General features: G+C 37.2%; 1 protein-coding gene across 2 annotated transcripts in view; it reads right to left on the reverse strand.

Annotated features, from left to right (window-relative positions):
• Positions 1-569: 569 nt before the first annotated feature.
• VPS39 (VPS39 subunit of HOPS complex) overlaps positions 570-23,049 on the reverse strand; it is a 34,259-nt gene continuing 11,779 nt past the window's right edge. Inside the window, exons 9-25 of one of the 2 annotated variants that reach the window (XM_081314100.1) lie at positions 21,742-21,862; positions 21,480-21,600; positions 18,856-18,985; positions 18,346-18,488; positions 17,429-17,572; positions 15,171-15,312; positions 14,662-14,748; positions 13,007-13,080; positions 11,239-11,337; positions 10,607-10,724; positions 10,204-10,332; positions 9,415-9,517; positions 7,376-7,421; positions 5,880-6,029; positions 5,256-5,390; positions 5,017-5,108; positions 570-2,569 (exon numbers count right to left, since the gene is read on the reverse strand). In XM_081314100.1, the coding sequence (XP_081170226.1) occupies positions 2,494-2,569; positions 5,017-5,108; positions 5,256-5,390; positions 5,880-6,029; positions 7,376-7,421; positions 9,415-9,517; positions 10,204-10,332; positions 10,607-10,724; positions 11,239-11,337; positions 13,007-13,080; positions 14,662-14,748; positions 15,171-15,312; positions 17,429-17,572; positions 18,346-18,488; positions 18,856-18,985; positions 21,480-21,600; positions 21,742-21,862 (1,910 nt within the window). In that variant the 3' untranslated portion in view covers positions 570-2,493. Of the gene's footprint in view, positions 2,570-5,016; positions 5,109-5,255; positions 5,391-5,879; positions 6,030-7,034; positions 7,080-7,375; positions 7,422-9,414; positions 9,518-10,203; positions 10,333-10,606; positions 10,725-11,238; positions 11,338-13,006; positions 13,081-14,661; positions 14,749-15,170; positions 15,313-17,428; positions 17,573-18,345; positions 18,489-18,855; positions 18,986-21,479; positions 21,601-21,741; positions 21,863-23,049 lie in introns of those variants that run through there. The other variant, XM_081314101.1, reaches the window with a different exon arrangement.

A 23,049-nucleotide genomic window follows, 5' to 3' on the forward strand; every position in this document is an offset into this window, starting at 1 on the left:
TTCTCATTTAGCAATTACAGTTCCTTGGTGATCAATCATTTGCAAATATGACAATTAAAAAAAACATTTTCCAAACAATGCATTGGATCAAATTTCATGTGCCTGACAATAAAAACCTTCAATGTGAAACTAGTTAAAGTAAGGCCCATAAATTTCAGGATTCTAATAACTAATTAAGGAAACAGAGCTGAGCTTGTTAACTTGCAGAAAACACTTTTTAGCTAAGTGCTGCAGTTAAGAAAAGCAGCTCCAGAAACATGTCAGGAATAGGGCAGCTTATAGGAGAACTTCAACAGAATAAAACACAGTGATGTTCTCTCTCTCTCTCTCTCTCTCTCTCACACACACACACACACACACACACACTCATTTAGCAACCATTTAATTGACAACCAAGTTTTTGAATGGAACGAAGTCACTAAATAAGGAGAGAATGTAGTCCTGAACTGATGACTCCTTTTAGAATTTCATTGTCAATACGGTATTTATTTCACACTAAACTCTTGGGCAGTACTTACACACACCACTGATTTCAAAGAGGAAATTCAGGGAAAAACAGAGAGCAGTGCCAATTTCTCAAAATGTTATACTTTATTGCTTTAAAGACGCCCACTGTACAATTGGTGAGTCCCATATTCTTATACAAGGTTACCAGCAGGCAATAAAAACACAAGCAACATCATCTCCTCCAAAAGATACAGGAAGCTGAACCAAGGCACATAAAAACTTTGCTGTGAAGGAAAAGCAAAATACTTACCAGAAGCCACTGTGGCTCACCATTTTCTTGGCAGCAAACAGAATTTAAAGTGTGTCAGAATGGTCAGCAAAACTCATAATTTGTTTTGCAATAATTGTCCCTTGTCTGTTACATATTTCATTTAATCTCCGAAGAGAGTTATCTGCCCTACTTTATAAAGGTTTTGGAGCATAAATGTGCAAAATCCAACAGCACTGTATTTCTTCCATGTGAAGAAGAGAATTACTTCGTTCCATACACACACACACACTTGAAAATGGTACTTAATTTTACAAATGAATGAATCCTAAAACCAGCAACAATATGCAATTAACTGCACATAATCAGAAAGAGATATGCTCTCTGGAATAGACTCCACTGAAATATAATAAAGGTTATCAGGAAAATAAATATTACCAAATACGAAGCTGTTTTTGCAGTGTATTATGTACTAAATTTATCCTTACTCATTTCTAACCATAACAAGCAATACAAGCATAACAAACATTATAAAAAGAAAATCTTAACCACCCTTTTTTGGGGCCATCTTTACATTTTAGGCCAGATCAGTAAAAGGATCATGTGCCTCAACTGCATTGTCAAATTTATAAAATACAATAAAGTAAAATAACACCACCAAACTAAGTTGAAGTAATTCCTCATTTAGCTAATGAACTAATGCTTCTGGGTTGATTTTTATGTGAATACTCACATCCTTATCCCCTTCACAACAAAGATTTCAATTCCGGTATGTAAGAGTAAGCAGTTTCTTCCAGCATAAAAAGTGATTTAGGTACATCAAGCAACTAAAGAGCACCAATCCGAACAAGTATAAGAAACCAAAATACTGACATTAAATAAGCATCTGCTCTACCTGAAGGGAGAAGGGCACAAAAGGCTTAAACGTTTCAGTACAATGTTGTTTTTAAACAGAGATCAGCTGTTCCAGCAATATGAAAACATGCCCTCTTTAAAATCTCAAAAGATCACTTATTTTCTCTTTTCTGTAAAAGTGCAAGTGCTAGTTTTCCTTCAAAAACTGTTGCCATTTTCATTATGCTCATAAAGTTAGTGACAAAACACAGTGCAAATAGTAAGCCCATTTGTATTTTGGAAAAAAAAACTAAACTAAAAAATACCAATTCTGATCATATTATATGAAATTAGTTCCTTTGGAACTATTACTGCTGATCATCTCTTCAGATACAGAGTTTGCTTATCAGTACATACTTATTTCCTATATTAGAAGGAAAGAAAATCTAAGTACAGCCTTTTTCGTAGTACCTGCCTCCAAATGGCTGATGAAAGTAGAGTTTAATACAGCACTGATAAATTATAAGATTTTTTGTCACCTTGGATCTGAATGATGACTTGTACCCAAAATGCTATTTGCTTCTATCATTAATGTTCAGCATTACTTTTCCTTGAATAGGAATTCCAATAAATCTGGAGTGTAAAAGCAACCCTTTAAATTTTTAGTTTGCATTCTTCCTCAAGCTGAAGTACTATGAGGTTAATCTGCCACTAAGTGTATCTAACTATAGTTTAAACCTGTTTTTGTTGTTGTTGTTGCTGTTATTGTTCAGTCCACGCTGGGCAAATTAGAAATCATCCAGTAAAGCAATGGAGGCTCAAGCTGTTTGCAAGCAACATGCCTCTGAAAATTCTTTAGAAAAATCAAACTGCTTATCAAACATTCTTTCTGTTTCCATATGAACATCATGACCAGTGAGTTCATGTAATGCGTGGCAATGCTTTCAGGTATCCATTGAGCCAACATCTTTGGAGCAGAAATAATGCACAACAACTGCATTTGGGAACCGGGCAAAGGCACTATAAGCAGAAAAGAAAACAGCGTATCAGTTTAAACACAGTATTTTATGCTAATTATTTCTGATGCTCCTTATAAAACAGCAGTAATTTGACTTATACTTTTACACATGTACAATGGATACCTCTTACATAAATCATTTTTTTTCCAAGGGTAAACCTGCAATCTCTTTTGTTGACATTTTAAATGCCTTACTCCAGTCTCTTTGTTTGTCCCTTTGTGTTTATGAAAAGCACTATGTACAATAGTGCTTTCCTTCTTTTGTTGCAAATAACAGCTTTACTTGTTTCATTATAAAACTATTTGGAAGAAAGTTTATATCCAAAACAAATAAAGGCAATTTCATAAAACTATCCACAAAGTGAGAAGCTATAATATTGTGAAGCAGGACTCTACAAGGTAATATGGAAAGATATGAGTGATTTCTAACTGGACAATCAGATTAAAAAACTGAACACCAGACGAAAATTGCAGTCTATAAGGCACAGAAGGCAGGCAAAACCCTATCATGTATAAACAGCCATATAATAAAGAATATGGTGGTGAAACTAGCACCCTTTTTGAAAGTAAAAATGTTAAGCTATATAATAATGGCCCAAACAGGTTGTAGCATGTGACTGATCCTGCCTGGTCTCCAAAACTAATCAAAGTTGTACCTTGTTAATGTGCTGTTACATCAGCTATAAAAGTTTTATGCAGTGCATAGTTGGTTAATTTTGTGTTATAGTGAGTTAGATTTACATGGTTAATTTTCCTCTAGGGATTATCATATTGTGCTGCCATCATGTGGTCGTTTTGGGAACTACAATATGTTCTGTTCATGTTAATCTGTTCAGTCAATCCCTTCCATTTTGTGATGTATTTCCTCCTTCTTGTTAATCTTGAATATTGTATCACTTCCTGGACACCATTACATGTGGTCTGCTCTCATGGTAGGACCTTTACTGTCTGTGACCTTGAAATACCGTCCATTTCATCATCTGCCACATCCTGTTGTCTGCTGTAAACCTCCTACATGCATTGTGTTGGGAGCTTCCCGACACTGCCATGTCACACCTCTGCTCCGCGAGCTGCATTGGCTACCAGTTGTCTTCCGGGTGAGATTCAAGGTGTTAGTAATGACCTACAAAGCCCTACATGGCATGGGTCCGGAATACCTTGGGGAGCACCTGCGGCCAGCGTCAACTTCCCTCTGCCCAGTACGCTCCCACAGAGGGCCTCCTCAGGGTGCCACCGGTCAAAGAATGCCGACTGGTGGCCCCCAGGGGGAGGGCGTTCTCTGTGGGCGCACCGGATTTATGGAACCATCTTCCGGTCGAGCTCCGGATGGCGCCTGATCTCCGCTCCTTCCGGCGCGATCTTAAAACCTACCTTTTTGAACAAGCTGGCCTGGCCTGATGGGATGGGGTTGGTTTTATAAATTGGTCTTAACTTTTTAATCTGTACTAATTTATTACGGGCATTGCTGTTTAATTATCTTTTAATTTTTGTATCTTGTTTTTTATTATGTATTGCCCTGTTCACCGCCCTGAGTCCTTCGGGAGAAGGGCGGTATACAAATTAAATAAATAAATAAATAAATAAATAAAGATCTTCGTGGATGAGAAAAGGTATTTTGTGAGTTCAGCTATCTGATACAAGACTGTCAGGTCCAAGTTTGTATTTTACTATTGTTTTTTTCACTATAGTTCATTCTGTATGCCTACCTTATTCTGTACACCGCCCCGAGTCCCTCGGGAGAAGGGCGGTTTATAAAAACAAACAAACAAATAAATAAATAAATAAATAAATAAATTATATCTACTTATACAGGCCAGACACAGGGGCCTGAGCAAGGGGATATATCACTATACAACAGAATAATTAATATTTTTAGGGAAGACCACCAGTTGAAAAAACATCCCAGAAAGCAACAGCAAACCAGCTCTGTAGTGTTGCCTCAAAATTTCTATCTGAACATGTGCAGAAGTTACCAAAAGCTGAGATTTATCTGAAGGAGCCTTTAGCTTTTACCACAGAACATGAGAACAGGATGTGGGAATAAACAGAGAATGTAAACTAGCTCTACTGCTAATTAAGGAACTGATTCATATAACATTTTAACAGCATAATCTACAAAAGAATTCTTGGAATAAGCACCTGTTTATGATTTGGTTGTAAATCTGAACATATTTGAAGCATGTTTCTGATATAAAATAAGAAATAGAGATTTGCAAGCATAAGACCTTGAAAAGAATTACCGTATATAAATAAAATATATTTCAACATTAACTGATCAACATCATTTTAAAAGAATATAAAATCTAAGGCTATTAAGTTGTTCACTTGATTGACATTTATATCCGGTATCGCGTCCAAGTGAGAAAGACTGCCATTTTACAAGATCAGTTATGAAACTACAGATAAGGAAACCAATTTCTTCTAGTTTCCTAATAATAATTTCACATACCTATTTCCAATCTTCTTTTTACATACACCACAGACTTTTTCTTCTGTGATTATGCATTTCACCTGCTGATGTAAAATCCGTTCTTCCTGCACCTTTGGCAAAATAAGAATAATTTTAGAAAAGAATAATTCCTTCAAAAGCATTTGAGGGGGAAAAAACAGATATGGTCCTTTAACAAATATGGGAATATGGGATCTCTGAAACAAGAAGTTATCAATAAAAAAACATGTGACACATACTCGCAGGAATTCAGCGTGGAGAAGTTTTTTAAGTATCTGATTGAATCGTTTCTTTTGGGCATTTTCTTCAAGGACTTTTTCCAAGAATATTCGGATTTCACTAATTTGAGTATTGGCTGGAAGGAGATTTATTGCCTAGAAATACAATAGAAAGATAATGGAAGAAGAAATCACATCAGTTGAAGTTCTTCCAAAATCAAATATAAGATAGAAATATGCATATAAATAAAAGAGAATATATAACTAGGTAACAACATAATCACATTGATTATGTTATTTAATTGAGTAATGAAACATCTGCAAGCAAACAACCAACCTCGCAGCGCACTAAAGACTCTGCAAACAAACAAACAAAATATGGTTCCAATTTTTAAACTATATACTTGCCATTTTATTTTACACTAATACTAAGCATGCTCATGAATAGAGGAGAAATCTCCAGTCACAACATATATGTCCATAGATTGGAGATAACAGAATGAATGTTTCATAATCTCCTTCACCCTCTTTTTGAGAGTGCTTGTAGATGGAGAGTAAGCATTTCAATTAGAACAGCATTCTTTTTATGCAGCACTACAATCTAAATGCTTTCCAACTAAAAAAGCAAAGTTAAGAAAACCTTACTTTAGTAGTGTCCAATTTGCTGTGATGAAGTTCCAAAACCTGCAATGCAGCTTGAAGATTGGCTTGTGGCTCTAAGAGTTCCATCTTGATTGGTCCCAAGCAATGAACACTCGGAGGTGAAAGATACATTCGGAGCAGAGACAAGTATACCTATTTTACACAGAACAAACCATTGTGTTGTGTTTTTTGTTGTTTTTTTTTAAAAAAACTCCAAAATAACTTGCTGTATGTCTTTCTCCAACAGAGGGAAACCTATTCTAGCTATAATTCTATACCACAGATCTGCAACCCGCGGCTCCGGAGCCACATGCGGCTCTTTCAGCCATCTCCTGCGGCTCCCAGTCTTCTGCCATGTGTAATTCCCCCCCCAAAAAAAAGTAGGACCAAAAAAGTTCAACCAATCAATTCAAATATGCAGGGTAGGTGCATATCTCGCCTTGGCTCCACTCTTCAGTCAAACCCTGTTCTGCGCATGTGTGCATGTACGCGCATGTGCACACAATTTTTGCGGCTCCCAGTTTTTCCTTTTGTGAGGGAACCGGTTCCGAGTGGCTCTTTCACTGTTTCAGCTTGCTGACCCCTGTTCTATACACTTGCATAAAAACTGGAGGTAGAGTATCGGGTGAAAATATGATTTTAGGTAACAGAAGATAAACCATCCTCATGAGCTGCTGGTATATGAACACTGAAAAGAAATATATCTATCTCAAACTGCCAGAATGAAAAAAAAGTTTGACAATTTCAGCCATCACTCTGTGGGCTGTAAAAGGGATGCTAACTGGTTCCATATAGCCATAAGCACTCCTAGTTTAAAGTATGTGAAACCAATGGTTTCATTCAGTAGACTGAGATAGTTCTGCCAGAACAGAACTGAGGAAGAAAATGACTATGGCCTAACATTCTATATGGAACTGTTTATGAAGAATGTTAATGCAGAACATAGTTGCTAGGAACTTACAGAGATAGCCTGGGATATGTAACACTGATCTTATAAACTACGCTGGCTTCTAGATTGGACCTTAAATACCAATATAAAAAAGCAGCTAACCAAATAATAATCCATTGTTAGCATTTAAGCAACTTTAATCCATTGAAAAATTATATTCCCTGATTTGCCAAATTAAATTAAGCATTCCACTATTTTGCTACTTTTACCTAATTGTTGCATAATGGCCTTTCAAATGTGAGTTCAGTCTCAATCTGAAAATTTATTCCAACAAAAACACATGTCAATAGATCAAATACTTTACTTGCTTCTCCAATAACAAGTGGAGAAGTAGTTGGCACTATTACAATTAGTACTGCAGGAAGGACAATGGTTTAAAGATTCATTCTCATTTTGTACTGATCTTACTTCCTCCCCATCCCTACGCTGGCTATTTATTATTTTTAATAGAATATTTCTATTATCTGCATTTAATTATGTAGTAAATGTCAGAGTGTGTTTGCTAAACACAGGGCATTAACTTTAAGATGTTGAAAAACAAGTTACTCACATCTGTACTGCCATCTTTGCTTCGGTCATAATGTTTGTGACAATAACTGAAAACAACATCAACAAGAAATTCAGAGCAAAACCTGAACAGAAGCCCAGCATATTATGAACTAAATATTTTGAATTTTAATAAATCAGTTGATAGCAAAAGCTAAAGATATTCAGATTTCTCATTTGGCAAAAACACTGGACGTGTCTGATTACACTGGAAGAAACAAGTTATTGGAGAATACTTAATTTTATAAAATTAGAGATTTGGTAAGTTCTGCTGAATGTATTTTACCAAAGACTTATAAGTTCCAACATGATTTCAAAAGAAACAAGTTCAAATTCTCTTAAACGTTATAGACATGTCTCACAACTGACTCTCTTTGAAGTCCTCAGAAATCTTGAACAATGATTTCAGATTTTAACTTCAATCTACCTATAATTCTTTCTTGCACGGAATCACTTTCGAATCTGTGTCAACAAAAATTGATAGCAAAACCATAAAAGTTGGCTACACTTCTTTGAAACTGTATGCAAATTGTAATCTTTCTAGACCAGGGCTTTTCAACCAGTGGTACATTGGCACCTGACAGGTGGCACGCGACCCTGCCCAGCCTAGCCAAGTCTAGTGGAGGAGGGAACAAGCCAAAGCAATGCAGCGCAGGACTTGCCGTGACAGAGTCCTCAGGAGCTGCAGGGCTGCTAGGGCAAGACAAAGGCCCCCAGGATCAGCACTTCTGGCTCATCAGGAAAAGAAAAAGAGGAGGCGGGGTGGAGACAGGAAAAGATATAAGGAGGCAATTTTGGCAGGAGAGGGAGGAGAAAAAAAAGACTCTGGAGAAAGAGTCAGAAGAGAAAGGGCTTTTGTCAGAGAAGCAGTGAGAAAGAGAGGAAAGGCTTTTGGGAGGTGTGTGTGCGTGAGAATGGGAAGGCTTTTGCAGAGACGTGTGCGTAAGAATGGGAAGGATTTGGAGATGTGTGTGAGAGAATGGGAAGGATTTGGAGAGAGAGAAAATGAGAAAGAGAGAAAAGGCTTTTTGTTGAGAGAAGCAGTGAGGAGAAAGGGACGAGAAGAAAGGAAATGGGAATGAGAAAGAGGGAGGGAAGGGAAGGGAAGGGAAGGGAAGGGAAGGGAAGGGAAGGAGGGAGGGAGGGAGGGAGGGAGGGAGGGAGGGAGGAAGGAAGGAAGGAAGGAAGGAAGGAAGGAAGGAAGGAAGGAAGGAAGGAAGGAAGGAAGGAAGGAAGGAAGGAAGGAAATTGGAATGAGAGGGAGGGAGGGTCTGAGGAAAGTTCTCCCTTAGCACTTGGCCAACAGCAGCCCTTCTGCCCTTTCGCCATCCCCTTGCCTCCTCCTCCTGGCCTATTCTGGTGGCCTCCCATCCTATCGCTAAGGATGCTTTGGTTACAAAGCCAGGTCTCCTCTCATGGAGAGGGAGTGGGCCTCCCTCTGACCCACGCACTTTGCCTTCCTGCATCCCCCATGAGCAACCTGGCCAAGGAGAGCAAAAGGGGATCACATAACCCTGGGAGACTGTGACCATTATAAATATGAATCAGTTGCCAAGCATCCAAATGTAAATCACATGATCCTGGGGATGCTGCAATGGTCATAAGTGTGAAAAATGGACAAGTCATTTTTTTCAGTGCTGTTGTAACTTCAGTCACTAAGCAAACTGTTGTAAGTCGAAGACTACCCATACTTTATCACTTTTTTCCTTTTGGGGGGGGTCATCAAGTTTTTGACACCTTGCTAGGCGACTGGCGGTACTTGAATATTGCCATATCCTAAAAGTGGTACAATCAGTGAAAAGGTTGAAAAGCCCTGATCTACAGTAGAGTATGTTGGAGTGAACTGCCAAATTACCAAAACATTCCTGTTCATTACAGTGACACTGAAATTATTATTACACATTGTGGTTACATAAACTTTAAATTTAGTTTTGTATCAGCAATAAAGTAGAGAAACTATGTAGTTGAAAATAAGATGGTCTAATAACAATTGCCAAGAGGTTGAGGGTTATTGGTTTCAAAGATTACAAAGCACGATCATACGTTTCAGCTATCTTGGTGTCCTTTAGGATGTGAACATATATAAATAGAGCTTGCTCGTGATTTCCCATCCGTCCCAAGAGCAGTGCGCGTTCTTCTAGGAGACCTAAGGGCAGGAGGAGAAAAGTAGCACTCAGTGGCAATAAAATTTATAAAGCAGTCTATAAGAATAGGTATAGTAGTAAAGAAGAAAGAAGGAAAGAACCTATGGAGGTGGAATAAAATATGCATTGCTGTTTAAATTACGGGATTGTGCAAATCATTCAAGAGGTGCTCTGCAAAACACCACTCTTCAAATCTTTAAAAACTACCCCGTCTTTTTCTAGGCTTATGTAAGTTCAGGAATGACTACTGACTAAATCAAAATATTTTATTACATTTATTTTAGTGCCTGAAATCAATTTATATGGTTGTCCACCTGACAAATCTAACTCTGGGTGGCTAACAAGGATTAAAAAATATAATATAAAGGATAGCTAACTAGGTAGCTAGACAGACAGACAATTCTATGTTTTTAACTATTTTAGAAGTCATTTCCAACACACAAATTCATTGGTTTATTCTATTGCACACCAACGTGATTCCCCCATAGAGCCATTTTTCATATATGGTTTTTAATCAAAGACTGCAGGGACTTTTCTGTTGTCAATGCAGACCAAAGCCTATGGTTTTTATAGGACAGCTCTTAAATAACAGTCTGATAAAAGACATACATGGGAATCCTTAGTTAAATGCTAAAAAAAATCCCTGAAATACTGTAAATGTTGCACAGCATGGGCAACTACTTCTTACCATCAAAGGGAAAGTCACTGATGAGTTGCTCGGCATTATAATAACTGGAACTCTCGAGAAAGGAAAGAAGTTTTTTCCGATATTCTCCAAGCTCCCCATCTTCCTCTCCAGCTGGCACTGGCGTTTCATCTGTCAGAAAAGAATGATGTCTTACTGTTGTTCTTTATGTTTGGCTCTCTGTAACATTCTACTAAAATGCACATAAACATTTTTCTTCCTTGACTGAAAATAATCAATATAAAGTTAATGTTTCTGTAGATCTCCCAAAAATGTTCTCTTATTTAAGTGAACAACCCAAACAGTGCTTCCCATAAACTGCAGAATAATTCTTGGGGCTCCCCTCTGCAACAATCCCTACTTGCTTCTGGATACGCATAATAACATAAATAATGGGTGAAAATACCTGGAGGGAAAGAAGTGAGATATTCCTTCATTAGGCCTTGCACTTTCTCACAGTAGAGCTGAATCAGACAATTGTGAAACTCTGCACCAGACTCTTTCCAGATATCAATTACATGCTCCTGGAAATATATGTACATATCTCAAATATAAAAGTTAATGTTATGTATCTCTAGAATTTTGTAATATTTCAAAATGTAATTATCAGAATTCAAAATGGGCTAATGCCTCCTTAAGTAATACCAGCTGCCTGCAATTAGTGCAGGTTCGCGTCCCACTAGGCTCAAGGTTGACTCAGCCTTCCATCCTTCCGAGGTAGGTAAAATGAGGACCCAGATTGTTGGGGGCAATTAAGCTGACTTTGTAATAATGCCGCTTGGGGGGTGTATGAAAGCCCTAACAAGCAGGCATATACATAAAATGAAGGCTAGTGCTAAGCTTGTAAGCCGCCCTGAGTCTTCGGAGAAGGGCGGGATATAAATGTAATAAAAATAAATAAATAAATATCTCATTTAACTGTTACAAACTATTTTTCAATTTAAAAAAGATGACTAAAATTATTTCTTTTGTAACTAATTTAGATAAGATGAGAAATAAAGTATGAGATTTGAAAAAGTAGATTACTTTAGTTCTTACCAAGTAAGGAATAGCGAGGTTTTTAAAATTCTCTAACAAGAAATTCAGGATCCTTTTTCGTGGGAGGGATTCTACCTCAGGAAGATCTTCTGTAAATATCTGCCAAACAAATGGTTGAATTGCCAAACCTGATATTTGCATACTTATTCTGATTTTATTCAAGTTCAAATAATAAGACCATTGCATTATAAGGGCTACCATACTGGGACAAGACTTGGGATGCTACATTTGCTTACCCTAACCCTGAAAGTTCATTGGGTGACTCTGGGACAATCACTATCTTTCAACTCAACCTGCCCCACGGGACTTTTGAGCTAGGCAAAAACAGGAAGGAGGGAATGTTATTTAAGCCACCTTGAGCTCCTAGAAGCAGAAGTAGTAACAAATAAAAGAAATATACTATCCTCTCTGATCAAATATCTACAATTAAGTTTTCTTTAACCTTCACAAAGACTAATCAATTTTTTTCCAATCAATCCATCGTTCCCTTTGTTTCTTATTAAACCCTGATTTGCTATTATGGAGTTGATTATTATTTATAATCTTAGGGCCTTAATACAGAGCCAGGAGGTAACAGTATATCCACCATCACATTTTTAGCTCTGTCAAAATCTCTGCCCAAATTGCCTTAAAAAATAATTAAAATAAAAAAGAATGCCAAATTAGCATATTGGAACACAAAGCATTTGTTTTAAGCAAAATCCATCTTGTCCCCAAATTAATTTAATTAATTAATTAATTAATTAATTTAATTAAATTACAAGTGACCTTTCTACTTGAAAAAGTCTTGAGACTTTTTATATAGTTCTTATAGTTTCTTTTTAATGTCAATAATGTAATCCAAAATTAGCATATATAGAAAAGTAAGACGTTCTGTTAAAACCTGAGATTAACTCTGCAAATATTCTGAATGAGCTCAGACAACTAGATGCTACATAGTAGAAATTGTACTGCCTACTGAACAGCTGCTTCATTCTTATTGGACAGCTTACAATATAATTTATAATTTATCTTCAAGGATAAATTGTTATTCATAGTAGTCCCAATGTGTATTATATTGGGCATAATTATTTAATTCTTTTTAACTCTTTTTTAACTTTTGTATTTACATTTTGATATTTATTGCCCTGTACACCGCCCTGAGTCCTTCGGGAGAAGGGCGGTATAAAAATTTAATAAATAAATAAATAAATAAATAAATAAATAAATAAATAATAAGTACAAGTAATCCTTAACCTATTTAATAGCTTTAAGAATATTAGTAAAACTGGCAGCAACCTGCCTAAGACTATTTGCTTTATTACCACAATGGTCAGTGAAGAGAACCCTTCCTCCTCTGTTTTTAAATGTATCCAAGTGTACTTACTGTCAAAGCTGCTAACATCCAATGTTATTGCTTGACAAGAGATGAAGAAGTAGCCATTTCATATGTTAAACTTGTGTATTGCTTTAAGAGATTTAGTTTAAGGTTGTGAGGGGGGATGAGTAGGATTGCACCTTCAAGGCCATCTCTAACTAGAGAAGATAAGACCTTGGCAGGTTTTCTAACGGAAGGGAAACTGATTCTTTAAATTAATTGGACAATATAACTAATGACAAAATTAGAAAGGTGGAGAATTGTGTTTCAATATATTGTGCAAGGGGCGGAGACTTCAGATTCCAGATTTCTTCAGGCAAATCCCATGTATTAGGCTAATAAAGGACTTTTAAGGTAAACAATGCCTCAGAGTCACTTGAAAAGCCCATACTTCGGAAACTTGACACTTACTTTTAATCCATCTTCTGGGAAATCCCTAAGTACCCAAACCGAATAGGAAAATACTAAATTCAAGTTCTCTGTCCCTACAGTATAAAGCAAAGAAGTCAAATTAAAGAACTACAAAGATATCACAATAATAGAATATGGTGCAAGTGACTAGATACATCTTTTTTAATGCATCTTTTTTTTAAACACACAGAGAGAACATATATACACACACCAGCAAGCTTCTTAACTGCAGTGGACGATCAAGGAAGCGAGATTCATAGATACTTCCTTTCATTAACTTTAGCATCAAAATTTAGCTGTTAAGCGTATGGAATCTTCAGAATTGAGAAAGGAACTATCCAGCCCTCCTACATTAGCAAGTTCATCAAGGCAGGGTCTCTTTGAAGCTCAAGGCCTTTTTTTTGCCAGTAAATTTGCATGGCAGAGAAGGTGCGCTTCTAGGGCCCTGAAAGATAGTGTTGGTTAACTGAAAGAACCCACAACATACAAGCTCTGCCAGATCCAAGGGAGTTTTATATTCTCCCCTCCATTCCTGATTTTTAGGTCACAGCTTTCTTACTGCTACACGTACCATGATTATCACAATTTCTGGAGATGCTATAAAACCTCCTGCCAGACATACTTTTGTGGGGTCCTTGGAGCTCTCTGAGCTTGATGGTTGGTGGTTGGAGCTTGGTGGACATTTTTTAGGAAAAGGTTCACTTACGTTTTTGAGGGGGGGAAATGCTATTCTTTGAATAGAATAGAGCTGGAAGGGACCTTGGAGGTCTTCTAGTCCAGCCCTCCCGCTCAAGCAGAAGAACCTATACCATCTCAGACAAGTGTCTAGCCCTTTTTAAAAAAATCTCCACTGATGGAGGGCCCACGATTTCTGAAGGCAAACTGTTCCACTGGTTAAGTTTCTCCTTAATTCCAGGTTGCTTCTCTCTTTGATCAGTTTCCAACCATTGTTTCTCGTCCTTCCCTCTGATGCTTTGGTGAATAATGTGACCCCCTCTTCTTTGTGGCAGCCCCTCAAGTACTGGAATATTGCTGTCACGGCTCCCCTATTTCTTCTTTTCTTCAGACTAGACAGACCCAAGTCCCATAGCCATTCTTTGTATGTTTTAGTCTCCAGCCTTTAATCATCTTAGTTGCTCTTCTCTGAACTTTTTCCAAAGTCTCAACATCTTTTTGTAGTATGGTGACCAAAATTGGCTGCAGTATTCCAGGTGTGGTCTTACTAGGGTTTTATAAAGCAGTACTAATACTTCGTGTGATCTTCATTCTATGCCTCTGTTTATACAACCCAGGATTGTTATTAGCTTTTTTGGCTGCTGCTGCACACTGCTGATTCATGGTTAAGTGATCGTCCACTAGGACTCCAAGGTCCCTCTCAACATTACTGTTTTTAAGCCAGGGCTTGCCCAATCTGTACTTGTACCTTGGCTTGTAAACTTTGCTTTTTTCCACACTGAAACTCATGTTCATGTAAACATTAACTTCGCAGTCTAATTTCTTATTTTATAAAGTAAATGTAAACATTGTTATGATGGGAATAAATCCAATCATTACATTTTTGTTTGTTTTTGTGATAACTATTAACCATTTTTCTGGATATATAATACAATATACCACAACACCAGCTACAAAGAAATTAAATCAACTTCACTCACCTAAATGTTGTAAATACTGAACAGTTCTTTCATGGCCCTTCAAAGGAGAATTAGCTTTCTTGGACTGATCCACTAGAACCTGCAAGGCTTCGGCAAAATAGAACTCTATTTCATTATCTTTTAATTTAAGCAATAGGATTGTGCAAAACTATTTGGAGGACTATTCTGTGATGTATCCTTCCAAACTTGCTGTTCAAAGCATTATAGTGTGGAATCCTTTTTAAGGTTCAACATGGCTGCTTTGAGGGCCATCTACAACATCTGAACATAAATACGTATGCCAGATGTCATTTTCACACTGGTGATAAATCTGAGAATGCTGTACTATAAACTATGTAGCCCAGTATCAATATCACACTACAATCTGTACAACCTTCCCCATAAAAAAAATACTGATCTCACTTGCTAGCCCACTCATTTGAAAAATTTGCCCATCATACATTATACTACCAAAAATGAATTGCTTAACAGTGACATGGAAACCCCTTGTTCCCTCTCTCAGTACTTACCCTTTTCATGGAGACCTTTCTTCTCATACAGTATAATTAATTCACTGTATTTGTGAGCTTTCTTGAGCACATGCTCACTTTCCTCAATATGGCAATGATTGTTCTCCAGTCTCAATAATGGTGCCACTAAGGCTACATTTGTCTGTAATAAGAAGCAATTTAACGGAATCAGAAACAAACACACATAACCAAAATTAAACGTGAATCAAGGAAATGAGATAATTAAACTATTTTGCAAGTAATGAGATTAGGCTATTAATAGAAATTGAGTGGCAATTTACCCTTCTCCCTTATAAGCATTCTACTATACCAGGGGTCGGGAACCTCGGCTCTTTTATGACTCATGGACTTCAACTCCCAGAATTCCTGAGTCAGCTATGCTGACTCAGGAATTCTGGGAGTTGAAGTCCATGAGTCATAGAAGAGCAGAGGTTGCCTACCCCTGTACTATACGCAGTTTCAATAACATTGAGGTACTATCACAAACCTACAATGTCCTTTTGCCTATTCACTCATGCAATTTAAAAGTTGCAAGGCATATATAGTTATTTTCACTAGAAACGAAGATAGCAAATCCTCTTGACTTCACAATTAAAGCTAATGAGGACTTCCAGGGGAAAAAAGGTCAAACTGAAGACTCCTCTGTTAAAAGAAATAGATTGGTTCATTGTAATTACTCTCTAGATAAGACATGAGATCATCCACAAGTGCTCTGTACAGGTGTTCCCTTTGAAGAGGCTGCAAGACAGCAGTTTCTACGGGAATTAGAGCTCTGGGAGATGAGGAAATACATATCTTGCTCAACCCAATGGTGAGCCCCTTTAAGAACAGGAATACTTCCTTTTTAATCACTTTTGGAAATTGCTTGTTAGCTGCTTTTCAGCTATAAGGAAACTTAGGATTGACAGGTTTTAAAGCAATGGAAAGGTTTCCTTAAATCCTTAGCAAAAGAAAAAAGAAAAAGGGTTTTAAATATGAGTTTCAGGACTTAAAAGCATTTTTGGAATAAACAGCAACTTTGATTTTGAATGGACTAAAGGTCCACATGAATTTAAAATAAAATGTTGGAATTAATTATAAGAAACTTTCCTATGGGAAAATACTTTTGTTTTGAATTATTTTTTTTAAAAAAATGATAAGATGGGACTTTAAAGGTTGAAAACTAGAATGAACTAAATTTGACTTACTACACAGAGTACAAGAAAATAGTACAATATTTGACATATTGAATGTTATTTTTGAATAACAGACTCAGAATTTAATTTTAAAGAGTGTTGTCTGCCTCTATAGACAGACTGTGTTTAAAGGACGTTATGGAAGAGGAACAGGTTTTACCAGACAAGGTCAAGACTGATCTGAAAATGAATTTTAAAATGTCAAACTACAAAACTGTTATGGAAAAGATACTATATTGGACATACAAAAGAACCTGGCTGATTTCTTAATAATTAAAATGACATGGGTTTTAATTTTCTCAGGGTTCTATTTAATCTCTTTTAATTTTGTTTTAACGTTTGTATTGACTGTTTTTTAAATGCCCTGTAAACCGCCCTGAGTCCTTCGGGAAAGGGCGGTATATAAATCTAAATAAATAAATAAATAAATAAATAAATACAAATAACAAACCAAGAGACAAGCATAGATAATCTTTCTATATTAGATTTACAAGAGGCTTGTTTATGCTTTGAAAAATTTTATGAGTATGGACAAATTAAAAAATGAAAAGAAATTTTTAGGGCCTAATTTGAAGAAACTAAAGATCAAAACTATGAAAACTACAAAGAAGTGATATGAAGTTGGTTTATTTGATCCAAGGTTAAAGTATTTATGTTGTTAACTCTGGTAATCCTCAATGGACTTTTGTGATCAGGTGTAAAATGACAAGATTATTAAGAAGTTGTTTATAAATGAGAGGTGGGATATGAGGAAAAAGATTCATTGTATTTTAAGAGATGGTGATAAATTACTAAAATGAGTTATAATTGTGATGAAGGGGAAGTATTTTTTATATATTTTTCTTTTTCTTTACTGTTTTATTTTTCCTTTCTTTTGTATTTTTTTTCTATAGTTTTTATTTGCATCTTATTTTTTTAGTTTGTATTAATTTTTATCATTCATTTTAATTTTTAATAAAATTACTAATTACTCCATATTTGCCTGTATCTTTAGATCTTTCTAAAACCCAATTGTTGTTTCACTATAAACTTACACTTCACTTCTGCTCTGAATTTCCAATTCAAAAGATGAAGAGTACTCACATGGAGGAAACATTTCAACAGGGTAGTATCAATTATCTGTATCAATTTCTTTTTGGATTTTATGGTAGGAGTTCCCTCCATGAGGGGAGATGTAGTGGACTGATGATCAGAATCATATAGCTTCTTCACTAATTGACTTCTTTTCTGTAAAGAAGAAATAAAGTAAGGTTACACCCTGCCCACATTACTCAAGATAAAAACCAATGAAGCCTCATTCTTCTAGTTTTTCTGTATTCTTTCATTCTTATTACTCAGATCTCTCTGTCTTCTTTTTCCACTGTTTTGTTACACTTGACTCTCTTCTCTACATATGGCCAAAATCTTGACTGCAAGCTTCCTGAGACAGGAACTCACTTCTGCACTATATAGAGCAAGACAGTGAAAGTTGCTCAGAGAAGCTGCAATTTCATTTTCTTAGCATGATGACATCTCATATCAAAGCTCTAACTTAACCAGCAGATCATAACTTAAAGGTAAAGGTAAAGGTTCCCCCGCACATGCGTGCTAGTCGTTTCCAACTCTAGGGGCCGGTGCTCATCTCCGTTTCAAAGCCGAAGAGCCAGCGCTTGTCCGAGGACGTCTCTGTGGTCATGTGGCCGGCATGACTAGACGCCAGAGGCGCACAGAACGCTGTTACCTTCCCACTGTAGTGGTCCCTATTTTTCTACTTGCATTTTTACGTGCTTTTGAACTGCTAGGTTGGCAGAAGCTGGGACGAGTAAAAGGTGCTCACTCTGTTACACGGCACTCGGGATTCGACCCGCCAAACTGCCGACCTTAACTTGCCCTCCCTCAAATCCAATTTAAATGTTAAATAAAGACAGAACATGACATTCTATACTTGTTAAACAAATCCAGAGGTGGTGTCCAACATAAGCAGACATTTGGAAAAGCACAATAAAAAGTTAAATGCTTACATGAGTTAGGTAGTCTATAAGCGCTAGGTGTGCTTTCTCCAGCTCTGCTGCAGAGAGACTTGGCACTGCATTTGGATACTGGAGCTGTTTTTTGTAATCGCTGGGCAACAGTTCAGGATAGAGACCTATCACATGGGTAGGATCTGGGGGGGAAAACCCACATGTGTGGTAGGTCAAAATATTTTCAAAATAAATGCAAAATATAACAAATTTAAATTTAAATTCACAGTACTTATCTCTTTAACTTTTTATCATAAAGAAACTAAGTTGACTAAGATCTATATCAGTAGTAAAATATTATAGATTCAACAACATGAATAGATACATAGCTGGCTTGAAAATCATAGTGTCCATTAAACTGGAAAGAAATATCAAGTGAATTTCAATAAGCTTAATCTTATGCTTTGTGTTCTTCAACATTTTAATTAATAAATTGAGTGAGGGGATTGAGAGAATGCATATCAAAATTGTAGGCAATATAAACATAGTAGTTAAAACATGAAAATCTACCTGTCCCAAGTTTAGCAAAGACTTGCATTGATTCATCAAAGCGCTTTTGGCAGAACAGATTGAAGGCATAAAGATTCTTAATATGATGGATCTGTTGTTGTTTTTCATTGTCAGAATCGTCTTTCATATCCTAACAAGTTTAAACAAAAGCAGAAAAATACTTTATTCATCATAAAGAATTAAAAATGCAAACCTTTAGAAATAGCATACTGGCTCTCAAGGAAATTGATCCTTGATAATGAAAAAAGTATAATTGAATATACTTGTGGGAAAAATTGTTCATGCAAGCCAGGAAATATATTTCTATCTCAGTTATGCTATTCAAGAATTAGAACACAAGGACATTTCTTGAGTATTTAAACTTTATTGTCACATTTGTAGTCCATGAACAGAGACCATAATACATACCGTATTTTCCGGCGTATAAGACGACTGGGCGTATAAGACGACCCCCAACTTTTGAGATGATTTTCATGGGTTAAAGTCTTATACGCCAGAAAATACGGGTAAGTAGGAAGTCAGGGCTGCTTCTCAATTAGGTGAAGGTTTATCAAGAGCTTTTGGCCTCGAGATCAGCTTTGCTCTGCCTCGCCTAAACCTCGTCTCCTCTCGCCTTGGCGCCCCCTTCTACTTCAGCCACACGCGCTGGCTGTTTTGGCCAGGAGCAACGAGCATTGTGGCCCAACACTTCGGGAAGGCACCAGGTCTGAAAGAAGGTGGTTCTTTCCGTAGGTTAGTTAATGAACAGGGCAGCGGAGGGCGGGGGGGTGGGGGTGATGGTGAAAGAAACGGGCTCAGCCCTGCACCACAAGTTTGAGATTCCCTCAAAGAAAGCCCCGAGTTTCCAAGTAACTAGAAACCAGAAGGAGCCCTGCGTGGCACTGAGATCGAGAAGCCCGTTTACCCTCCCCTGCATTTTGCTGTGCTTTTCTAAAGTTTTCCAAGAAAATGCAAACTCAGGGTTTTTCCTCCTTTCACTTGCATAAGTTATGGCTGGAGTATACAGAAAGGGTAAAAAGAAATAAAGGGGAAAAACCCCGCACATATTATAATATTTATTTTTCAAAAGGCCGCCTTCTACTTCAGGGCGGAGGGGGGACCCCGGGTTGCTGAAGCCCCAGCGCCAGCTTTCCGCTGCGGTCTGCCTGTCACAATTCCCGAGCTGCGCCTTCCCAGGCGGTGTTGCTGTAGGTCTGGCCACGGCACCACGCCCTGAAGTCGAACTCCCAGGGTCAGGTGAAGCTCAGCTCCGCGCGAACATGTCAGGTCGGCCTCCGCCTGGCTTCCTGCGCTCCCTTGAGCTCTCGTGCTCGCCGAGCGCCGGCGGCTTGACACACACTTGACTCCCGCTCCCTTCCAAAAAAAAAAAGGGGGGGGTCTGCTGCCCTAGGACGCCGGTAAGCTGGAGCCTCAGCCTCAGTTGGGCTGGTCGGTTTATTTATGAGGAGGCCGTCTTTCGCTATTCTCGAGCGCTGGATTTGTCCGTTTCCACTAACGTCTCTGCTCCCGAGGATTTACTATTTTCCGGCGTATAAGGCGACTGGGCGTATAAGACGACCCCCGACTTTTGAGAAGATTTTCATGTGTTAAAAAGTCGTCTTACACGCCGGAAAATACGGTATCTGAGTAATATATAGTAGACTTAAATAAGTACAGAAAACCAGTGCATTCAAAAATAAAACTGCAGCAAATGGATGAAACATTGACATAACTTAGTTACTGTTCTTAGTATGCAATCTCCAGTCCCCAAATTGCATATAACTACATTCGAAAGCCTTGAACACAGCTCTCCAAACCCCTCCCAACATTACTGCTAAGCTATAAACTAATGTGACAGGAGGAGAAAAATATGAAATACATGAGGAGCAATATTAACATGATTTAAATAAATGTAAGGCAAGTGATGCTGTTATTTCCAAAAGGCTGTGTACTTTTGGCATAAGGAAGTGCTCACGATTGATTCTCGCAAACAAGAGATACCAGTATTAACTATCATTTAAGCGTTTTTGTAGCCCTCTTCATAGGTAAGTACAATCAGATTAATAAACATTTTTTATCCCACACGAGTTGCTTACTTTACATAAGAGAAACTAATTAAATCTTCCACCAAATTATTTTATTTTAATTTAACGACTATGGTTATAGACTTCAAAGCAAGCTTCGTATTGTGACTTGTTCCCAAAATGTAACCATATTTTCTTATTTAATGAAATAATCCGATTTGTTCATCTCCACTGTTACAACCAAAGCTTGTTATAATCAATCTGTTGACACCATGACTTTAAAGAACAATGTCATCATAAAAATTAAACCAATTTTACAGTTTTAGAGGATAAGCATTATATTCTGCATTTACTCATCATATGCCTAATTATCAAATAACTTAGTCTTGAAAGACCACTTTTACTAGATAGCAGCTTATAAATGTAATTATTTGTCACAGAGTCACTCAACGTCTGTCAACATACTAATTTATGGCTTTGTGGGTCCCAGTTAGTTATTTAAAACGCAGTTATCTAGGTTCACACATCATAGTAAACCAAATACAACTAATACCTCACTATGGATTAGTATGACACAGGACCCCAACTATAGACTGAAAATATATTTAACCTTCCACTTACCGCCAATTGCAAAGCCAATTCAAACTGTTTATCTTGGAGGAGTTGCTGGATCTGGGTTGCAATGGAAACTGGAATGAGGCGCCAAACAAAATGATTGCTGGCCACATATACAATATTAGGACTAAAATAAGGAAAAAGATAAAGTCAGCAGTGTACCGTAATAAAATTAAAGGGCTCACCCCTTTGCTCAACAACTCTAAAACAGCTCAACAATATTTTATATGCAAACAGGAGCAAAGTGGATTAATTAAAACTTTCCTACCCTCCAGATGTAATGAAGCGTGGCCGGTGCAGTTCAATACTCTGAACCAGGAGACGGGGCTCAAATGTACGAATCTCTACATATCTTGGCAATACTGCAATCACGTATGGAGTCTGATGTTCTATTATGGAAACAAAATAGTCAGCAACAGCCTACAGACCTAAACAACTTTCCATGCAAGAGTAGCAAATGTTTTATTACTTTCTTTATGCCCCTTGGCTTTGTAATCATTTCTCTTTCTAACACTACTACTCTTTATGAAAACAACATAACCTCATCTCAAACCACTGTAGTTCTTGGACTCAAAAGACACTGCTAATGTCACTGGGTTTCTGGTATACAGACTACAATATTTATTTAATAGAATTATACACTGTCTTTCCTCCAAGAACTTAAGCAATTAGCCATTCCCCTCATTCCTCCTTTTTCCCATAACAACCCTGTGGAATAGGATGGGACAAAAGGAGTGACAGGTCCATAGTCACCCAATGAGTATCCATGGCCAAGGCTAAACTAAAATCTGAGTCTCTCCAATCCTCATCTAATTTATTAACCATCAAACCACACCACAAATGAAAAAATATTTAATTATTCATGCTGCACAATCTGATTTATAATAGGTTGTTAAACATCTGACATTGTTAGCTTACAAACTAGTTATCTTTGGCTATACATTCAGAAATTCCGTAATCAGCAGATTAATAGAATATAGAGCAGGAGTCTTCAAACTTGGCCCTTTTATGACTTGTGGACTTCAACTCCCAGAATTCCTCAGCCAGTGTGCTTTGAAGTCCACAAGTCATAAAAAGGCCAAGTTTGAAGACCCCTGATATAGAGAAACCTTTGGACATGTTACATTAGAAATTCTGGAAAGAAAATTTTGCCAAAGCATGGACTTGTCTCAATTTTTTCTCAATTGGATTAATATGTGGTATTGATTTAGCATTCTTTACATAACGGTTATTGTAAGTGGAATGTCATTTGTCAGCTATTAAGTCGTTCCATAGAACTCATACTCAACAGTCCACTATGATCCTAACTAAAAATGTATTATGCAACCTTGCTGAAGTAACTTGGCTCTACTTTTAAACATAATTCTATGCAGCATTAAAGTCCACGAGGAAACTTTAGATGTTGGTAAAATTCTACCTTTATTATTCACAAAACTAACATTTACTCAGGGAAAATACAGATTTTAAAAGAGCTGGTAAACCTTTCTTTTTCTTGGAAGGCATGAATCACTAATGTCATTAATACTTCAAATCAGCTTACACAAAGCCCACATTTATTACAGGATGCATTTAAGTT

Source organism: Vipera berus, assembly GCF_964194415.1.
Source record: "Vipera berus genome assembly, chromosome: 1".
NCBI classification, from domain to species: domain Eukaryota; kingdom Metazoa; phylum Chordata; class Lepidosauria; order Squamata; family Viperidae; genus Vipera; species Vipera berus.